The sequence below is a fragment of the Topomyia yanbarensis genome, chromosome 1, assembly GCF_030247195.1.
Source record: "Topomyia yanbarensis strain Yona2022 chromosome 1, ASM3024719v1, whole genome shotgun sequence".
Classification (NCBI taxonomy): Eukaryota; Metazoa; Arthropoda; class Insecta; order Diptera; family Culicidae; genus Topomyia; species Topomyia yanbarensis.
The window spans coordinates 35872527-35895325 of NC_080670.1; the positions used below are offsets into that span (position 1 = coordinate 35872527).

General features: G+C 37.7%; 1 protein-coding gene across 9 annotated transcripts in view; it reads left to right on the forward strand.

Annotated features, from left to right (window-relative positions):
• LOC131677369 (cystinosin homolog) overlaps positions 1–22799 on the forward strand; it is a 42931-nt gene that overhangs the window by 14198 nt on the left and 5934 nt on the right. For 8 of the 9 annotated variants that reach the window (XM_058957133.1, XM_058957132.1, XM_058957131.1 and 5 more), the window contains one exon: positions 22610–22752. In XM_058957133.1, the coding sequence (XP_058813116.1) occupies positions 22677–22752 (76 nt within the window). In that variant the 5' untranslated portion in view covers positions 22610–22676. Of the gene's footprint in view, positions 1–4966; positions 5326–22609; positions 22753–22799 lie in introns of those variants that run through there. The other variant, XM_058957138.1, reaches the window with a different exon arrangement.

Genomic DNA, 22799 nt, shown 5'->3' on the forward strand with positions numbered 1-22799 from the left:
TTAGAGCGTCCCTAAAGGGAACGTTTAAGTTTCTCCCCGCGCAATTTGTACGCGGGACATGTCGGGATATCATGTAGATTTCTTCCATAGTAGAGACATTTTTCAACATCCCTTCCACAGGAATCATCCATATGATTCCCACTGCATTTCTCACAACGATCCTCATTATTACAATAAACAGTTGTTTACGATTAGTGTAGTCTATGACCAGCGGTACGAAAAGTCGTACAGGTAGGCGAACCTTGTCAAAGAGGAGGTAGTTGGGTAGAGCAGACCCGTCGAAGCTCACCCGATAAGAGTCTGTGTTGACATATGTCCTGTTCCCATTTGCTAAAACTGACGCTGAATGCAAACGCTTTGAGTTCAGTATCTTCACTGGCTGAAACATGGAGTCTTTCAACAGCCAACCCCAAGCGTCAGCAGATCCACGTCTTTCAAACTCGAATCGCTGACGACCCCATCACATTCAACCCGATTAGCTGGAACATATACTCTGTACTCTTTCGTAGAACGCCCGTAGTCAGTAATATCATTTGCGTGCTGCAAGCTATATACTACCACCCGAAGCTTATCGGGACGAATTTTCGATATTTCTCTCATGGCCAAATATCGTTCATCTCGCCTTAAGACAAATTACTGTCAGCAAAGTAACACTGCTGCTTCACTGCTCTACTGGCCGAATAATGGTTAACGAGCACACACAATAAAATAAAAAAAAACCTAGAAAGCGGATTAGCACTATTCTTTGTTGTGTTACACTGCATGGACTGGGATGATCTACTTTTCAGTCTTATTATTAACAAATGAATGTAGAATGAAATTTAAAACACGTATAAAGTTATTGTTAGAAACATTTTTTTAAATGGCAATGTTTTCTTTCTTTTAAGGACTTTGTTGACAAAACACAACAAAAACTAAAAAATGGGTTTTCTTTGTAATGTTATTTTTCAACTTTTTTTGCCTTTCTCAATAGAAAGGTATTGCAATTGCTCTGAAAACCGACTTTTTAACGGAGGCCCGGAGGGCCGAGTGACATATACCATTCGATTGAGTTCGTCGAGTTCGGCAAATGTTTGTGTGTGTATGTATGTGTGTATGTATGTATGTGTGTGTATGTGACCAAAAATGTCACTCATTTTTCTCAGAGATGGCTGAACCGATTTTGACAAACTTAGTCTCAAATGAAAGGTTCGTTCCCATAGGCTGCTATTGAATTTCTAATGGATCCGACTTCCGGTTCCGGAATTACAGGGTGATAAGTACGAACACGCAGAAAATGTCGATTTTAATAAATTCTGCAATGAATGTAAAAAGGTGAAAATTTTTCCAAAATATGACCACAACTGCTTCGATTTGTAGTATTAGGTCACTAACATCCATTCAAAGTCTATTTGGCCACATTGGCCACCATCCTCGGTTCCGGAAGCCCCGGCGGAAGTATCTAAATTCAGAATAACAGTCACATCGGTTTCTCGGAGATGGCTAGACCGATTCGACTTGGCCTCAAATGAAAGGTATTGCGTCCCCGTAAATGGCTATTTAATTTCATCCCGATCCGACTTCCGGTTCCGGAGTTACAGGTTGTGGCGTGCGATCACATAGCAAATTGTGATTCAAACCGATACTCCGATGAAAGCAAAAAAGGTAAAAATTTCGCTAAAATGTCTCTCAAACAACTTAAATTTGCTGTTCTAGGTCACCGACGGCCAACCAAACTTTCGTTGACTACATTGACCACCATAGACGGTTCCGGAAGTGCCCGGGAAAAGCAGCCATCTTTCAAAATTTACGAACTCACATCAGTTTCCCGGAAATGGTTGGGCCGATTTTCACAAACTTAGTCCCAAATGATAGCTATAATATCCCCATAGATGTCTATAAAATTTCGTACGGATCGCTTATATGGGTCCGGAAATATAGACTAAATCGTCCGGTCACATATGAAACTCCCATATAAGCCGGAACTCAATTTTTTTTTTCAAATGGGGAACCCCATGAAATTTCAGAAATCGAATTCGTATTTTTGATGCCAAACATCTTTAAAATGCATGAAACGTCCAGATTTTATGTCATCTCGAAAAATTTTTTTTTATAAAAATCGACTTTTTGGGACTTTGCCGATTTTGCACCTTTTTTCAGTTCAATATTACCGTGGCTGTTTTTTCTTTTTCAAAATTTTAGAACTCGAATAATGATTTATTTTCCTGTATATAGTTGTCATGTGATGTATAATAATAAAATGTAATATATGCATTTAAAAGCTTTTAATGAATATAAACAACGCACACATTCTCGTGATTCATGATTGAGAAAGGCACAATTGCACCGCTAGGTGGATTAAAATAGGTTTTGTTTTTGTGAAAAATGTTACAACTTTTTTTTGTGTGTATTTTTATTGAACCTTCAATTCTTTTTTCTGCGTGTACTTCACCGCTTTGGAGAGTGATTTGTGAAATCGTTACCGGTATCAAATTTATCGTAGATGATTTAACAAATGTACATATGCCTCCGCTTTGCATTAGGGTGGTAATAGAAACAGGCTGTAACCTCTAAATAAAAGAACAATGGACGGTGATGTAAATTAGCACGCTTACGTATAGAAGAAATGAACGAAAAAGACGCCTTGTTAGCAACGAATTGAACCTGGGTGTGGCTTACACCCAATTTTAGTTTAGTATCTCTAAACCGTTGGTCGTGTTGTGGACCAAGTTATCTGGATCACTACACCATTTGCAACTGGTTGAACGCCACTGAGCTTCTGCTGTAGGACTGCACATCTGTTTATCGATATCGGTAAGACTGTGAGAAGACAATCAGTACAGCTCCAATCAGTCAAAATCGCTATTATGGTGATTTTAACCAGATTATTTGAAGATCTGAAAAAACCTGGAGGACCAGGGAAATTTATTTTGAGAAATTAATCGACACTCTGTGAAAACTACTGGTTAAATTGATCAAGTTTCATATGAACTGGATAGGACTGATCAAATCAAGCTATGCTAAATCTTCAAAATAACAGAACTTCTACTGGCACTCTAAACTGTTAGGGCCCCTTACACAAGGCGCTAGTAATGTCATCACTGCACAGTGGTACGACTTAGAACAAAAGGTGGACTAAAGTCCAAACCCTGTCGTATCGGTTCAAATAGGACGGTTTTATGTAATTTTGGTACGCTGAATTCGTTTTTGATATTAAAACATTTACTATTAGGGTGTCTCAAAAATATGTTTTTTCTAAATCGTTCTTAAAATTTGTGTTTATTAATTTTCGTGTGCCTAACCGTTTTTGATATTAACATTTGTAAGAAGAATTGCATTATACATTAGGGTGACTCAAAAATAATTGTTTTGTTGCGAAGGCTCAAAATATATTTTAAAGAAATTTTTGTGCTCTGAATTCCTATATTGGTTTTAAAAATAAAAATTAGCTTCACTCCTTATTATTTACTTTTATATTGATTTTTTTCAATGGTAATTTTGGAATTTATTTCCATATTGAAACGACTTCTCATTACGGGGCTTCAGAAATGACTATTTTGTTTTTATGGGTCAAATAATATGTGTTCGACTAATTTTGGAACGTTTAATTCACTAGTGGGTTACTTGATATGAAAACTACATTTTCTTTCATTTTCAAAAAAGCGTCATAGTGGAATGTCTAATTACATTCACTAATCACTAATCAACAAGATGGTTAACGGATTTTTTGCGCAGGTGTGTTTTAAGTTACTTAGATTGCTTATTTCATATCTTAAATAAAAATAAATCCAAATCCCTTTTTTCGCGTATATGGTTCATTTAAAAATGATCATATTTTATATGAATAATATCGCAGCCATATCAGTGCTATGAAAATTCGGATCAAAATAGTCTCACCAATTGACCAGAACTCAACTGTGTTCACTCAATTTGGCAGCTATTGCGTAAGAAATAGTTCCAGAAACATTTTATGATATCTTTCAAATGGTTGAAAATATTTACTGATTTTTAAACATTCTTAATACCTTTACCATCTAAAAAACCATACCTCCCACTCGGCTCCTTACTCTTGATTGCTACTAAAACCCTTGGAGATCATGCTCTCAATGCTATTTGAAAGTTGTGCATATATTCGTGTCATTATTCTAGCCATAAAGAGATTATTCAAATTCAATATCAGTAATAACCATGCGTCTCCATTCACAGTTTTTTTTTTAAATTTTGACTGCTTATCGCAAATTTTCGCAAAACTAGCATAGACTCATTTTAAAGAGAAAATTAAAGGTTTTCGAATGAGTTTAGTGTGATCGCGGGCATTCACGGGCGTCGTTGATGTTATCGCATTAGAAGTTCGCATTCAATAAAAATTCATGACAAACAGTTATCTAACCACTAACTAAACCAACTAGTGACTTATTTTTGGCGATTTTACGATGTAATTCAATCACACGGATAATTTTGGTGAAGAAATGCAATGAATAAAATCCACCGTTTCTTTGAAAAACGAAAATAACCGTATGTAGGTCCTATGGTCAAATAATTCAAAAAACACATGAGTTATGCCCTTCCAAAAAGCTGTTAAAATTCATTTTACGTTCAAATCACCCAAAATCTCGCGAAAATGTCTCTGATGGCTCAGCTGATAGGAGAAAAATACTAGCGAGAATATCGCACAAGCTTCATATATGGACTTAAGTCCGGGCTCGTCCCACTGTGCACTGAGCAGCCCCTAATAATTTCCAACAGAATGCTAATTGCACCACCCTACTCCGAACCCTTTCGGCTCTCACGCCTAATTCTTACAAAACTTCTGCGGTCGGTGTCGTCTCTGCTATCCCTGCCCCTGCCCATCATCCACCCCTACCTGACCGAAACCGACTCGAAAAAAGCCGGCATTTGAATCGGTATCTACTCTCTGTTTACCGCCTGAAGCATCCGACTGGGGCAACCACGCAGGCAAGCGATTTTGCACGATCCATCAGTTTCAATTCGCCGCTCGTCGATGACTGACGGGTCTGTTGTCGACGGCTGCGTACGTACGCGCGGCTCCTGAACACCTATAGTGAAAGATTACGCGAAATAAAAAAAAAGATCGTTGCGCGCGGATATAACACTGTTTAGTTATCGAAATTTTGCCCCAGTTGCAGTTCAAACATCGTCCGGGCAGGTTGTGCCATCGTCCGGGATATCGCACGTTACCGAATCTGGACTTCTTTTCCTGGAATTTATTTTTTATACATACACGTTGCTGTACGGCTTCACGAGAAGCGACATCCTTGCGTCTAGACGTCCGGGATCGACGAGGATAACGGCAGTCCCAGGCTGCAATTACATTTTACACTAGAGGTGAGCGAAACAGAACGACCTCCACCGACCGAGTTACCTGTGTCGATGCCGAGGTGTTTGAGAAAAAATACGATTGATTAGTGTTTTTAATAGACGCGCTGGGGATTTTTTTTCGCCATCGCATCGCGTCGTTTCACAGTGCAAGATGGCATTGGGTCACTGAAGATACCTGCAAATTCGGCACTTGAGCGAAGGTATGCCACCGGCATTGATGGACTTTGCGGAACAGGATCTACCAGATGAGAGTGAGAGTGGAATAGTTGTTGTGCGTTAAGCGGGCGGGTAGGGGACGAAGAGACTGAGCGCGGGGAGGAAATAAGTGTGTCTGCAAGGTGTCTCGTGAATTCCATATTAGCGAAAACAAGGAACAAAAACAAACCCCGGCTAAGGTCGTGTTGTTGTTGAATAAGGCTAGACTACGTGGTGTGATCGTACCAAGCGCACCGGGTTGGCTCATTCAGTGTGTGCTGTGGACTCGCACCCACTGCTCAGCTGGGCGATCTTGTGTAGACTCAGCTGGTTTGATCTGAAAGTAGAAGCACGGAGTCTGCTAGTGGTCGTCACTTTACGAAGTTCGGTTTGAATTTTGTTTTCGACAAGCGATGTTGATTTACGTAAACATTTTCGGTAGTTTCCTGCACATGCAAAATGAATCGAAGTGAAGTGTTTTGGCCTGCCAGTCAATGGATAACTTTTTTATTATTTTAATTTTGGTGCCTACTAGTATAATTTATTGACCAAGCAGAATATTATCAGTTCCATGGTGGTGTGTTGTACGCCAAGCTGCGAAGTCCAGCAAAATAGCAGCACAAGTTCCACAATGAAATGTAGTGTTATAGCTTTCCTTAGCCTTTTATATTTGTGTTCGTGGAACTTTTACGATTCGAATAGCTCATGCTCTTGAAAACGTTTTGCGTGAGCTTGAATGAGATAAGCGGAGGAGGAGGCCGCTTGACGTTGCAGTCATCCACCCTCTAATAATGTTCACTCGCTGTATGAAATTTTAACTTATAGCAGTGCGGGTTTTTTTTGAGAACAGAAACAATAGGATGCAACTGAATATTCCTAAATGCATTGACTGAATATTACTAAATGCATCGACCATGACTTTCTCGGGGATTCCTCTTGAAGTGTGTTTCGAACCAAGTGTTGGAACTTGATTGCATTGAGAGCGAACAATGGATAACGAAAGTGTAGCGAGTTTTTATGTTGGGACCGAATTTTTTTTACCCACGCAATGCGCGGAAGTGTACCTGCTTACAGGTCCACTCAAATCGATTATTAGCTCCTTTCAATAATTCCTATAATGTGAACGATACGCGATACGATAAGTCTAGCCAACCGGCAGACATTTGAAAAACTTTGAACGAATGATTGCTTCATAATATATCACATCATTGTGTATATACCGGCTTGAACCTTCGTTCGACAAAATGTAACAACTAAAAAATGTACCTACTTCTTCATGTACACTTCAAGAAAACGTGTTAATCCGATTCAAAATAGATTAACAACTTCTTCTACCTCCGTCACACCATCCTAAAATGGTGTGTCATCTTATGCTTCAGTGGCAGGTAGCAATGCCAAAATAACGGCTACCCCTACCACGCCCTCAACCTCGTTTGCACCCAACGCTTCCGTTAGTCCAATGGATCATGGTAGCGTAACGGAAGAAAAATTAAAATACCTACAAGAGGCTATGTTACCTATGATGATTGCCATGTTAAATTCTACCTCCATGTTGGAAGCTTTTCAAGCGGGGTGGGAATTTGCTAACAAAATTGTAATGAAATTAAAGTTTAACAATGACTTTAAATAATCATTTAAATTTATTAAATTGGAATGCTCGTTCATTAAAAACGTGCGAACACGAATTTTTCAACTTCTTGAGGATACATAATGTGCATATAGCCGATGTGACCGAAACTTTTTTAAAACCAAATATTAAATTGAAGAGTAACTCTAATTTTGTTATTCATCGATTTGATCGAATTGTTGGATTCGGTGGAGGAATCGCAATAGCGGTTAATCGCAGGATCAAACATTCCGTTACGCCATCTCTTGACACCAAGGTGATCGAGAGTTTGGGCACCGAAGTTGAAACTGATCTTGGTATCATTTTTATTGCCGCAGCCTATTTGCCTTTTCAGTGCACTGGCGAGCAAATTAATTTTTTGAAAGGAGACTTACAAAAACTTACAAGAAATCGGTCGAAATTGTTCATAATCGTTGATTTTAACGCCAAACACCGAGCCTGGAATAATGCTCAAAGCAATTCCAACGGTAAACTACTTTTTACTAATTGCTCTGCTGGTTATTATTCAATTTTGTTCCCGAATGGTCCTACATGCTATTCGTCTGTAAGGAATCCATCAACAATTGATTTGGTTTTGACAGATCAAAGTCACCTTTGTAGCGAATTGATTACACATGCTGACTTTGATTCTGATCATCTTCCGCAGTAACTTTTTCACTTTCTCAAGAAGCTGTTTCCAATCCCATTAGCTCAGTGTTCAATCACAAAGCAAATTGGTAAAGGTACAAAACTTATATTGAGAATAATTTTAATCATGACCTTAATTTACAAAATAAAGCTGACATTGATACGGCATTACAAAATTTAAGCATATCTATAGTTGATGCTAGAAATTTATCGGTACCAACAACACAGAAAAAATTTAATACTCCTATTATTGACGACGATCTTCAACATCTGATTCGCTTGAAGAATGTTCGAAGACGTCAATATCAACGTTCTCGTGATTCTGGTATGAAATGTATCTATCAGGATCTACAAAAAGAGATTAAGCAGAGATTCACACTCTTAAGAAATGAAAATTTCGCGAAAGAGGTTGAACAAATCAAACCAAATTCTAAACCTTTCTGGAAACCTTCTAAGGTTCTTAAGAAACCTCAGAAACCAATTCCAGCTTTGAAGGAAGGCGACCACATACTTCTTGCAAACGAAGAAAAAGCTCAAACACTTGCTCAGCAGTTTGAAAGCGTCCATATTTTTAATCTCAACGTTGTGAGTCCTATTGAAACCGAAGTCTTACAAAAATATGAAAACGTTTCAAAGCAAGTATTGTCTCTAGATGATATTGTTGAAACAAACTATGATGAGATCAAATCCATCATGAAAAAGTTAAAAAATATGAAAGCTCCAGGTTATGATGGAATTTTCAACATTCTTCTTAAAAACATTCCCGAAATCACCATGAGATACTTGGTCAAAATATTCAACAAATGTTTTGAATTAGCATACTTCCCTGAAAGATGGAAAAATGCCAAGATTATTCCTATTTTGAAGCCAGATAAAAACGCAGCAGAAGCATCTAGCTATCGACCAATTAGCTTACTCTCTTCTATTAGTAAATTATTTAAAAAAATCATCCTAACTAAAATGATGTCACATATCAATGAGAATTCTATTTTTCTTCCTGAGCAGTTTGGATTTCGTCTTGGACATTCAACTACTCATCAACTTGTGAGAGTAACTAACATGATAAAGGCAAATATCTCAGAGGGCTATTCCACTGGAGTTGCTCTTCTAGACATCGAAAAAGCTTTCGACAGTGTTTGGCACAAAGGTTTAATTGCCAAAATGTGGGATTTCAATTTTCCAATTTACATAATAAAGATAATTAAAAATTATCTTACTAACCGTACCCTACTGGTTTCTTATCAGAATTGTAAATCTAATAAGCTACCCGTTAAAGGGGGCGTCCCTCAAGGATCAAGCGTCGCACCAATGCTATACAATATTTTTACCTCTGATCTTCCAAATCTACCTACAGGCTGTAAAAAGTCACTTTTCTGTGATGATACTAGCATCTCAGCCACTGGCATGGCATGGCATGGCATCTTCGTATTATCTGCAGTCGACTGCAACAAAGCTTAAATATTTTCAATGATTACCTGAAAAAATGGAAAATTTCCACTAATGCGGCAAAAACACAATTGATTGTGTTTCCGCATAAGCCAAGAGATTCTTCTCTTAAACCAAATAATAACCATATTATTAAATTTAATGGTTTGAATTTAACGTGGTCAGATCAAGTTAAATACTTGGGTTTGATTTACGATAAAAAACTCACTTTTAAGGATCACATTGAAGCAGAGGCGACGCGTGGCTCCACCGTCAACCTGTTCAATATACCACAAAGGCCCTCAAAATGTCACAGTCATCTCTAATTCGACGCCATGAGACGTTTTTAGATCAGCTGATTATTTCTTGTTTATCTTTTCTGGCCTTACTTAGGTATGTTGAACGTAAGACAAAATCGTCGTTTCCATCCAACATCTAACGAATAGGACCAATGATAGATGTATGTCGACGGGTTTTTCTATGCAAGAGCTGAGCAAAACAAATTTATTGTGAAAACCCACCGATAAATTGTCAAACAAGTGTCTGATAGAACGCTTAAAAGAGTAAAAAGTACATAATATATCCGAGAAGCGAAAAACTTACAAAGATTTCTGAACAGGCATTTAAGCCAAACAATCATGTTTAAAAGGATCATTGAACAGAGTTAACATAATGGAAACTCTTTTTGGACGGCTGAAAATGAACCTGATGTGACTCGTGGTGAATAGAAAATATGTTAATTTAAAAATCCATGTTATTTATTCAGTTGAATATCGTACAATAATATTCAATTCACTAATTGTCTACGTAAATGTTTTCAAATGTTAGTAAAGCATGTGAAATAATAATTATCATTGCTTACATTGTGCCAGGGCCTACTTTGATACGTTTAATTTGTTGCTGCACCTTCTGTATAAGATTGATTGAAAGATTTGTCAACCGATTTAAAAAAAAATCCCTCAAATGGTGTAGAAATTTGAATGCGCCTCATGCAGTTCATTGAATAAAAAAAAACTCTCGTGAAATATGGTTGGCATGAGATATTCAACATGTTTTCTTTATTACAATAGAACGTGAGATGACTCGAACAACCTCTGATTTGAATTTATGTCCATTTTATACTCTCAGCAGCTTTCAATATGTAAACACAAAGAGCAAACAATTTCTTTGAAGCAAAAGTAGACGGTTCATTATTATCTTTGAACCAACGAAATACATACGCATCCAAAACCAATATGCCCAAAGTGCAACAGCATTTGTTCAGGCTACCCAAGAAAACAAGCGTTCGACCGACTGTTATGGACGCATGGCGCCACACGCTCAAAAATTATAAATCGCTTTCGTTTGCACACAACTCTAACGCTCATATGGACAGCGCACCAATACACGCTGGTTCAATATTTGACTTGAACCGGTGCAAAAGGAAATAGAAAAAGTCGTCGCATATGACACTCACGCTGCTGTTCCTGCCGTCGCACATGCAGTTGCTCTCCAGAGTATGCGGTGAGAGTACGAGACGCGTGCATGTTTGAGGTTGAACCGGACATAGAAAGACAGATTTTTTTTTTTGAAATTTACCCGCTTGGTATGCTAGGTTGGTTTATCGTTCGAATCAAATTAGCACACTTCAAAGTTTGAAGATACTTTCATTTAAATTAATTTGTGTGCTGCTGCTGTATATTTGTAAATGGGTTTCGGGTCGTCAGATTTTGCTTACCTGTTCAATGAACAGGTTGAACGTACTGACGCGTCGCCTCTGCATTGAAGGAATCCAAGCAAAATGCAACACATATATAAAATGTTTATTCCCCTTTCTAAATAGGAATTCTAGCTCTGCATAAAGAACAAACTATTAATTTATAAACAAATATTTAGACCGGCAATGCTATATGCAGTTCCAATCTGGGCAAGTTGTTGTGCTACTAGGAAGAAAACGCTTCAAAGGATTCAGATTAAAATTCTGAAAATGATTTTGAAGCGTCCTCCCTGGTTTAGCACAAATGAGTTGCACAGACTCGCAAACATAGAAACATTAGAAATTATGACGAACAGTATTATAAGCAACTTCCGACAAAAATCGTTGCAATCTTCAATTGCAACGATTAGCTCTCTTTATAGTTTATAAGTTAGTTTATAAGATTTATTTAGCTCCTTATTCAGAAGACAAGTGGGTTTAAAACATCCTACTGAAAAAAAAATACTTAACTGCGAAAGCATATTATAACTTACTAATAATTAACTGAATCATGTAAACAATAGGGATGAAAAGTCACCACTTGTGCCTGAACACCCAATATACTAAAATAGTAATGCAAACAAAACAATACAATTAAATAGAAAATAATATATATATATATATATATATATATATATATATATATATGGGTCATTCCACGCGAAGTGATAAAAAAAAGATGCAAACTTGAAATCGACTTTCACGGATTTGAACAAAATTTGGAGGAATTGTTCATCTAGGGCCAATATATAAAAACCCAAATTTTTGTGTCCATTGAACCACCCCTCGGGTCATGGGAGCACCCCCCGTTTTGGAAAATTGCCAAAACACTTGATTTTCTTTTGATCATATCTCCGGTTCTATTTACTCTAGAATCAAACCACAAGATGGCTTTTGAAGAAAATTGTTCAAGGAGTCTATAAAAAATATTACTTTCTGCCGACAGTGTTGCCAACTGTGCAATTTTTTCAGTTAAATATTAAAAGTTAATTTTTCTCTCAATACGTATATTTTAATTTTGAAAATTTTAATGCCATCGCGTTCCTCAGACATTTTTACATAAAAAACACTTATCGTCCCAATATAATATGAGCACATCCTGAGATATACCGTTTTGAAGGGAAAAACTCCAATTTTCTCATATAAAAATCCATTTTTATTGGCCAAAATTGAGAAAATCTTCAAACTGTCATAAAAATCGACCCTGATCTGCTAGAAGCAAACCAAATACGTAGTTTTTCATCATTTCTCGTCTACTTCACGAAAAATTAGGTTTGAACTCAGAATACTCAAGTTGGTTTTTTAGTGTTGCGCGCTTGCGATTTTATATGGGAAATTGCGGTTTTTTCTCTTCAAAACGGTGTATCTCAGGATGCGCTCATATTATATTGGGATGATAAGTGTTTTTTTATGTAAAAATGTCTGAGGAACGCGATGGCATTAAAATTTTCAAAATTAAAATATACGTATTGAGAGAAAAATTAACTTTTAATATTTAACTGAAAAAAATGTATAGTAGGCAACACTGTCGGCAAAAAATAATATTTTTTATAGACTCCTTGAACAATTTTCTTCAAAAGCCATCTTGTGGTTTGATTCTAGAGTAAATAGAACCGGAGATATGATCAAAAGAAAATCCAGGGTTTTGGCAATTTGCCAAAACGGGGGCTGCTCCCATGACCCGAGGGGTGGTTCAATTGACACAAAAATTTGGGTTTTAATATACTGGCCCTAGATGAACAATTCCTCCAAATTTTGTTCAAATCCGTGAAAGTCGATTACACGTGCCTTGATCACTTCGCATGGAATGACCCATATATATAAAAAAACATCATTGTGTTGTCGTATTTTATTCTTGTAATAGCGGAGAGTAGATTTCTGTTTTGTTTGTATCACATCTATCTTAATCCACCTAATGCACGGTGATTTTCGCCAAAAATGCATCGCACACAAATTATTCTCGCAAAGTTTACACCAATGATGCCTTCAGAGATGTTTATGGTTGAGCCAAGACCGTCATTTGGGTGACAGTGAGTAATCCCCTTTGAAGCGAGATATTTGTTACACATTTTTTTAAGAAGTGCAACGTCTACAAAAATATTGAAAAGCTTGGTTTTGCAATAACTTGTGTGTATGGACTGATGTCCATGTGGCGTATATGTTCTGATTTTTACTGATGCCAGTCCCTTTATGCACAAATTTGGCTTTAACGCAATTTGCTCTCTACAGAGAATCAGCATAATGCAAAGTGATTTTTTGTTACTATTTTATAGTACAGTAAAAGTCGACAAATTTGAATAAATAAAATTCATTTGTGGCTTACTTTGCTTGTTCGTAACAATGCTTCATTTTTATATACCTCAGTTTTGTCGTTAGCACAGTCCTTTGAAATAAAAAAAAATCTATATAAACAATAATAGGTGTCTTGGCAATCAATAGAATACTTTTGCACTGATTTGACACTAAAACAATAGCATACCACAGTTGTGTGCAGTATTCCACCAACACCTCACTAGATCATCAGCATGTGGCACCCAAATTGACGGATAGCAATAACCTGTCGGAATCTCCACCAGCAATTGCAACTAACATCCAGCCACCCCCCGTTCCCATGGCGAAGTTTACACAGACCGAACTGGCATGCATAGCATGCCACACAACTAGCTTCGCGATTTGGCGATTCCGTGAGAGTAATAGGCGATGGTTTTTTTGCAGTAGGTACTTATATCTGTACCTACTTGTTCGGTTTTCAATGTCATCCGGCCAGTATAGCGGCTACATTTCCAACCGGCGGCGAACCGGTTCGGGGTATGCGAAACCATGTGCTACGATTTTTTTTATCAATGAATCCAGCTATCTGGTTTGGTCTTCTGGCAGGTTTATCTTATCGGAACCATTGAGCGCGCAAGTGGGAGTTTTTTTTTGTTGCTTTGCAACTATTCTCAAGCGGAGAGAAATTACAGGTTGCTAATTTGTCTAATTAGCGATTTATTGTTAACGGAGGCTGGACGTATATTTGCATAATAATTAAAGTAAGAGAATGGTGCACTATGCATACATACTTGCAAGAACAGTTGGAGGCTGATTATCTACCGATTGTCGGTGATTGTTTTGCGACTCAGTGTCCGAAAACAGTCTCTCCATTATCGATACCTACATCTCGTTTCAACTGAGTGATTGTCTTGTTTGGAGTCCGATACTTTCGTCACACAATCTATTCATAGTGGAACATATAGCTTTCGTGAAATTGCAATCAACAAATTTCTATGCTGACTTTTAATATAGGATGAGTTATTCTTTGTCAGTTATTTCAACGAAATGATGATGGATTGAATTTATCGTGTACTGTATAGTTTCGGTTTCGTCAGCAGAATGTTGCTTTATATTCGCTTCTACGAGCTACCATACGCATACATTTAAAGGCTTTATCAATCAATATTGTCGATTGTCTTCCACGACAAGAATGCAAAGATAATGGCAGATAGGTATGATTATCTGTGCTCGCATTGTGAATGCTGCTGGGACGTAATTGAGCTTGGTAATTCCGGAACAAGGGTTGAATCGTATGGTCTCTTGGGTGATATGGAGCTTATCGATGGGAAGTTGAAACTTGATAAAGCTTTTGAAAGCGTTTAATTTTTTTTTCGAATCAATATTATGAAATTGAGAGGATTAAAAATGCTGTCGCTCATATCTGCGGTATTTACCTTGTATCGGCGTATTAGCAAGATTGTTTGAATAATTTTAGTCATCGAATTTCGTGATAATCTCAGCATGGTATTGTGGACAGTTGATTGGCAGTTGTTGGATGTCACACTTTTTAGTTGATAGATCGACTTACAGTGATTGGATTGCGCTTAAATAGATATTGCCATATTTGCTTCGTTTCTAAGAAACACTACAATTGAAAATCTTGCCTGCAAAATGTATAATTGTTGCGCTTGAGCGAAGCGAAAAGTCGAATACAACGCATCTTTATTCTTCCTACCATTTGAGCTAATGCGTTGAATAGAGCTAGCAGACACTGCTCTAACTAATGTGTTCAAACGGAAGGGATGAATAGAGGCACTGAGATAAATAAGGGCCCAGTAACCCTATTTCGACAGGATCAACTTCGAGCGATTTCGGTCTTTAGCATGACTGTGCCATCGAGTTCTTCGAAATATGTACTGCATGCGCTTCCCCACACAGCAAAATATGTTGCTATGTTCATGTAGATAGGTTTAAATGCGAGCATACGTATTTGAGTTATTTTTTAAAAAAATGTGATGATTAGTCCGTAGAATTTGATAGTTGGATATATCATTTTTGTAATTTACATAAATGTAATATTTTAGGACCTTTGAAGAACCATTGTTAATGTAATTAGTCTAGCACACTATTTCAATTCCACTTTTGTAATTATTTTGTCGCCTTGTGAAATCGATTTCAGTTGGTGCAACCGACTGAGTTCTTCATCTGCGAAGCAATTGTTTCTTGTACCGTTTTTTCCGAATGTTTACAAACAGGTAAAATGAACTGATTTCAAGCCAAATGTACACTTTGGCAATGCCGGATTATTGAAACGATTTTACAGATAGTCAAACATTTGGTTATATCTACTATATATACTACTATATGTACTACAATACAACTTGAATGGGTAAAAAAAATCGAAATTTATTTTTGCATTTTTTTAATGTACTTTTTTGTGTCTACAAAGTTTCAAAAGAAACTGTCTAATAGAAATGACTGCACTAAATAGTCAAATGTGCTCTGCGACGTGAAAGTCTATTCAATTTTTGCGCGACTATAGACCAAAACACAAAATGCGCATATATTTGGAATACGTACCTAATGCTCGTTCATTCCGGAAGTCACGTTCGTCAGAGTGTACATTAGTGTTGGTGCATTAATAATCTTTTGAATAGTAAGTTGCTGGAGCATTGCGTTGGCGGATTCACACATAAACAATAATGTGAGTTACAATCGACTCATCTTGAAAATTGGTCAAAAAATTTCCTGGAGGTGTTTTACCTGTCGATATCGCTTCTTCCACTTCCGCTTGCATTTTCAACAAAGGGAATGTTGCATTGCACAAGATTGACGTGAAACTTTAAACGCAATTATCTCAAAATCGTGTATCTTCGAAAATGGCTTATAGCAATGGATACAATTTCTCGGAAACAACTAAATCGATCGATTCGAAACTTTCGCTCTATCATATCTTATTACAACGGTTTCTTCGTGACCGAAGTGATTTTCGGAATTTTTCTTTTCAATTTATTCTGTTTTTTGGGGAAAAAAATAATTCATTAAGTTCATTCAAAATCAATAGTTTCTTTTTTTTTCGAGAGTTGTCCTACTGGAGCTGTAGAGCTAGGTTCTCGGAAGGGCTCCCAATCAGAATCACATACTACAATTTGCAGACGTGACAGGCAATGTCGCCAACTACAACACTGCTTTAGGCCAATTGTATCGGGCCGTGATTCTGAATGTGATATTCATTGTACGTTTCAGGTATGTGCGGGCGTAGGGACTCGCGATCGCGTGTATCATCGTGAAGAGCTCGAGCATTTGTACGTTAACGTGTTCGATCGCGTGTTCGTTTGTATGTCGCGTGTGCTAACGTGTATGTAACTTCGCGTGTATAAATTCTATTTTATGACTGTGTGCCTTTCGCATATTCGCGTGTTCTTGGATATTCGCGCGGACCGCGGATATAATACTTTATTTTTGGTGTACGGCTAAAATGCTACAAGAGAGTGAGATCTTTCATATCACTGGAGTTCCCGGTGATGTCGCCATGGAACGTGTTGTCTAGTGGATATGAGCTTTATTTTTTGATTGGTCCTACTGAATGTATGGACCTAAGCTATTAGGACAGAGAGTAATGGTTTCCGGACGTGATCGATTCATGAGCGCGCGAAAACGGACGTTTGAAGGTTCGCGTTTGAGACAGCGTTAGAAACTTCGTAAGTGCTAAAACGTTCGCCTTATGACCGGCGTGTTATTAAGTTTGCGCGCTCGCGAACATAGGAATGCGTTGTTAATCGCGAAGGGCTTAAGCGTTCGTATGTTAACGCGTTTGTCACAAGAGCAATTGTCTGTCAGAGGTTCTGTAGGACTGATGCACGCAATATGCTTGAAGATGTTTGCAATACCATCAAACCCCTAAACCTTGGGAAGGGTCATTCAAAATCAATAATTTCAGAAAAATTATCACCATTTTGTAACAAAACAGAATTTTGTCATATCCTTCGTTCACGCTTTGCAAAAAATGTTATTCTATTCGGAAAATTTCCATACATTAATACAACGTTTAATATTTTCCCATACTTTAATTGCAAAATATTAAAACTTGGGCGAGTGACAGAGGAATCTTCAAGAGGCACCATGAAAAAACTTCGGTGTACCCCATAACTTAATATCTCTTAACTTATTAATAGGATGTACACCGCAAACTTAGCTTTTAAAGAGGCATCTCCGGAGATTCATTGTAACTCGCTCAATTTTCAAAACATATTTGCCACAAAAATTCGGGAAAATGGCATTCTTACTTGGAATTGCAATACTAACACATGCTGTATCGCCACATTTTTTTTTTAATTTTGCCTTTTTACCAAATTTTCTCCTTCCCCTTTTTTAAACTGAAATTCGTCGATAGCTTGGAATATACTAGATGTTCAATGCATATTTGATCTGCCAGTTTCCTCGAACTATTTGGTTCTTTACTGGCACAGTTAATCTCACTTTTCTTAACAGTTCGCTTGTACTGTTTACATGGACGCTCGCACTGTTTACATGAACAGTACAAGCGAACTGTCAAAAATGAACACTTAGTTCATTTGTGACGTCAGCGTAAAGTATTCAATAGTGTACTTAACAATCTGTAACTGTATTGAATACTTTACGCTGACGTCACAAATGAACTGAGTGTTCATTTTTGACAGTGCGCTTGTACTGTTTACATGGACTTAGAAAAATTAATTACGATTTCCTTCGAGCGAATCTAGTCGTCCACAAATTTTTCTAAGTCCATGCAAACAGTACAAGCGAACTGTCAAGAAAAGTGAGGTTAACTGTGTCAGTAAAGAACCTAATTAGTTTGTTCAACGATTTGTTTTCCTCCACCTGTTACAACCTAATTAAGATTTCTGACAGCTCATTTACAACCACAGATGCAAAGTCAAACCAAAGGAGTTTGGTTTGTTTGTCTCACGAAATACCTAACATCAACCGGTTTTTGGAGTGCATTTTTTTTGATTTCCTCACGAAATAGTTCGGCACCGTTTCTGTTTTTAACGGGAGTAGAAAGGTCAATAAGTGGTGGAAAACAAATCGATAAAAGCTTTTCGGTCGGATTATTTGCATGGTGGATCCCGACTAACCGGTTTTGTACGTCTCCGAAATACGTTTCTCAGTAACACAGAGTATTTAACCCTTAAATGCATGAACTCCATTTTTCTTTGGTACTCATTTTTCGTGATGAATAGGATATATACCTCTTGTTAAGGATTTTTAGCACAATATTCGGAATGTTGCCAAATGGCAACAGTATGCATTTAAGGGTTAAACAACATCATAAATACTTTAGGAAAGCAATCTCAGACGTTTAAATTGACTCACAGTTTTATATAAGACAGCTGGGTCACGGGATTTGATAAAGGAAAATTCTTGAGCGTTTTTTTCAAAACGTCATATCTGCAATGAGTTACTCTCTTTGTTTACTTTCTCTTCTGTTAATAATTCGGTCACTTTAACATTTATCCCTCAACTCTTTGCATAATATGCTAGTTAAAACCACCGTCTTTCGATCTGTACTGTAAAATAAGTGAAAAGTGTTATAGTGACGCCGTAAAAATCGAAAGAGAAAGTAAACAGAGTAACTCATTGCAGATATGACGTTTTGAAAAAACGCTCAAGAATTTTCCGCCGAAATCTCTCCAAACTGTCAAACCGAAAACTCTGCAGCCTCTAAAAAATACCAACAGAATCAAACTTGCAGCGAATTTCATAAATTGTCGGAAACAATTTATGTTGAATTGTTCCAGGCTGAATTTTTGTGTGGAGAGTTTTAAAATCTCGTGATTGGGTTTACACTTCATGAAAACTACCATTTTTGTGTAGACTCATTTTCCGACACGGGATTTGAAATCCCGAGCTCCATTTAAAATACACAGGGACCCGAATCCCGTGACACGTTTTCCGAACTATAGACTAAAAATTCCACCCGATTTAATATCAATCTCGCACTAACACAACTGCACACGGATTAGTCAATTGAGTTCTTGGCGGCCGGTCTCACGAACACTAATGCAGTTTCTTGGTTGAAAACAATCCCATCTGCTTTTGCCGTCTTTGTTTATTATTTTCCACCAGCTCGTGATGTAGTATTTGTGCCATGTGACGTGTACGTACATGAGCCGTAGAAAAGTCTATTGGGAACTACCGTTACAACTAAGGTTGCTGAAACTCGCATCGTTCTACTCCTTCTACTGGATTACAAGAACACTGTTTCGAAACGATTGCACAGCGGTGTGAGTAACGTATGTGCTGCGAACGAAGCAAAAATTACGGTTGGTGCGAGACGTTGTGAGTGGCTGACGTGAGTGTTCTTACGGTTCACGCCGTTTACGCTGTTTTCCATTCTTCTGTTTTGTTACGAACTACTGTTATCGCATAGGAGTGTACCGTACACACCAATGAAGGCTAAGGGTGTGTTCGTTTTCGACTCGCCGTGAGCGGCTATGAGCGAGGGACTGCCCTTCCTATGATGATTCTCAGGGATAGACCGTTCCAACATCAAATTATGGTCTTGTCAAACTGCAAATGATGTGAAAACCCAAGATGATACCAGATAAGGTATAGGCATACGTAAAGCGAGAGTTTTGGTTTCACAATTGGCAACATAAAACCCGATTCTAAAACAATTCGGACATATTACTTATGTGAGTGCGTACATAGTTTACACAGTTGACACATATAAGGTATGTGTGCGCGTGATAACATTAGCATTTTTTCTTCAAGTGGATTTTTAGTGGTTTGAAGCAAATAGAGTCAACGTTCGGATTTTTATCAGTGTAGGTAACGTTTTGTTCGCTTCCATTATATATTATTTTTATTACTCTTTCAGCTATCCCTAATTGCACTGAAAACCTCTTGAACACGTGCGTAGTGAAGAATGGATAGTTTATTTCCTGTCTAATTCACGATATTTTTTAAATTCACTATACATACCGTAGTAACTATTAAGATTTTAAGGTAGTTTTATAGCCGCTCATAAAATTTAGATTGCACTTGTAGCATGCTATAAAACTTCAATTGTTACTTGGGATATTCATAAAGTCTTATGGGGTTGTTTTTATTCAGTTTTTGAGAAATGCAATGATGGAAGGTCTTAAAAATCGCTCAAAAATGTTTCTTTACTTGTGAAACTGACTCAAATTCACATTTTAAAACTAACGACGCTGAATCCCTCGGGATAAAGACTGGACACGTCTATCGTTTGTTTACAATTTATCTGTCAGTGTCATTCCAATCGAGCACGAGACCTGTTAATGGCCCTCGTTCCAGAAGGATTCGAAGCGATTTTCTTCGAATTGAGGACTCGTGCTTGATTGGAATGACACTTACAGAAAAATAATAAGAATAAGATAGAGATGGCGAGTTTGTATCCACAGGGATTCAGCGTCTTTAGTTAAAACGAAATACCCTTCAAAAATATCCAATAAGTTGGTAACCTCAATCAAAAATGCTACCATTTCCATTGATTTCCATGGAAAAACTTCAAATCCCTATAAATTTTGTGTCAGAATTTACCGAATTTCCTAATACGCAAATCTACGGAGGACATCGCTGGGAATTATAGTAAAAGATTATTTCTCGAGTAACACATGATTGGTCCGTACTAGCCAATTGCCCAAACAAAATTCCGATAACAAATTGATAACAACGCTGTTCGGCGAGTGATTTATGTAATTTCTATTCAGTTGACTCGTGTGTAACTCGAGAATTTGATGACTCAATCAGTCAAAAACGTGAACAGCTAACATCACCGTTGATAGGACAAGAGCAAATTCTCATCACTTAGTTATCTGTTGCGCGAATTTTGTGGTGTTCAGTATTGCAGTCCTATCAGCGACTCGTCACATGTATCGATGCAACTTTTCACTGCGCTACTTTTGCACTTTATTGACAAAGTGTACAATATCTTGCCATTAAGCTGTCCATCTGACAGAAGAGATTAGATAATAGGACTTTCCTCGCGTCCAACGTCACATGCGGCGGTATCAAAAACTTTTCAAAGATTTCAGTTTCACTCAACTCGGTATACACGTTTATTCGTTAGGTTCACAATCTGGCTGTAATGACTGGTGATAACATAGGTACTTGTTTGAAAATTCAATTGTCTATTATCTGGCTATTGAGAGCTATTCGTTAGGAGAACAATAGATAAGCCTGAAGTATAGGGGAAAATGGTTATACTTGATCTAAAACAACAGGGATATGTTTTCCGTAGGAAAAGTCAAGCTCATAAAAATGAGTCCTGTACCCTATCCTGTCGAACTCTTAATTATTTTAATACTGTGAGATGGCTCCCGACTGAGGTATTAAAAAGTTCCCCTCTTACCGGGATCTGGTTTTTCAGACTCAAATCTATAACAGTGTATTGTAAAACCCCATTTCTGAGTACAAACCGTCTGATCACTAATTGCGATGACACGTTCGATCCCCTCCTCTTCTCCTTTCATCCATCCGTCCTCCCTCCCTTCCGGTTGTATAACCTGAATGCGTAGTACACCTATCGGACGTTACGTGCGCTATTAGTTTCCAGCACCCACCACACCCAGGGGTCACGAGAGATAATCAATTGACTTTCCATTTCACCGATTAGTAACCGCGTTTGATTGGCGTCGTCGTATCGAGCGATTTGTTGTTTGCCGCAGTGGCGAATTAGCATTCGTATATGCAAATTTGCCACGATGAATACGACCCTAAGCCGTGTGGCAGTTTAGCGTAGGTTGATTAGGTCGTCAATTATACATGCATAACTGAATAAACGAAAATTCGCTGCTGTTGGTGACAGTGTTTAGTTGTTGCCAGTGGTAGCATCCTTTTCCTATTTTGATCTAATTTCGTTTTTGAGGTTTTTGGTAGGATGTCGCTTGGGCTAAATTGATTAGGCTGAATTACCACAATGGATCTAAATACTGGTCGCAGTGGCTCGTCCCTAACAAAAAAATGGAACATTGCAAGATGTCATCATCTGAATAAAAATGCTCGAAAAATAACAGTTCCGCGAGCTACATGGTGTTAGAATTTAAAGGTAATTCGAAGAAAGTTTCTTGTACTGGGAAGAATCAAAAATTTCAAATAAACAAGCTCTCTGAACTGTCAGAAAAGTTAGGTTAGACAGTTTCATGCACATGCACTTCATGTACTTTTTTTCATTGGATGCCAAAGCTTCATATTTATTTTGTCGCGACCTTTTAATTTGTAAAGCTGATGTCGGCCTGATTGAAAATTCCGATTGAAGTCGCAGTTTCTTTTGCCCACGAGATGATTTTAAAACTTTCAATCATAGTTCATTCCTTACAAATTAACGATTCGTTGGTTTGATTGAATGCATAAAAATTCAACAAGATATTTAGATATGTGGATGACTTACTGTATAAACTCTACAATCCTTACCATTTTAGGACTCTGGATTTAACGCAGTTAGTATTCGCCGGACTCAATAAGACAGCAAACAAACCCATCTCCACTATGAAAAGCATCATGATGTCGCCACCCACGAGTAGGTGGCGAACAATAACTCTCCTATCTGCAGTATTATTAGCCGGTAAGGACCCTCCCCTTTTCTGAAAGGGGGGGGGGGGGAACTAAAAC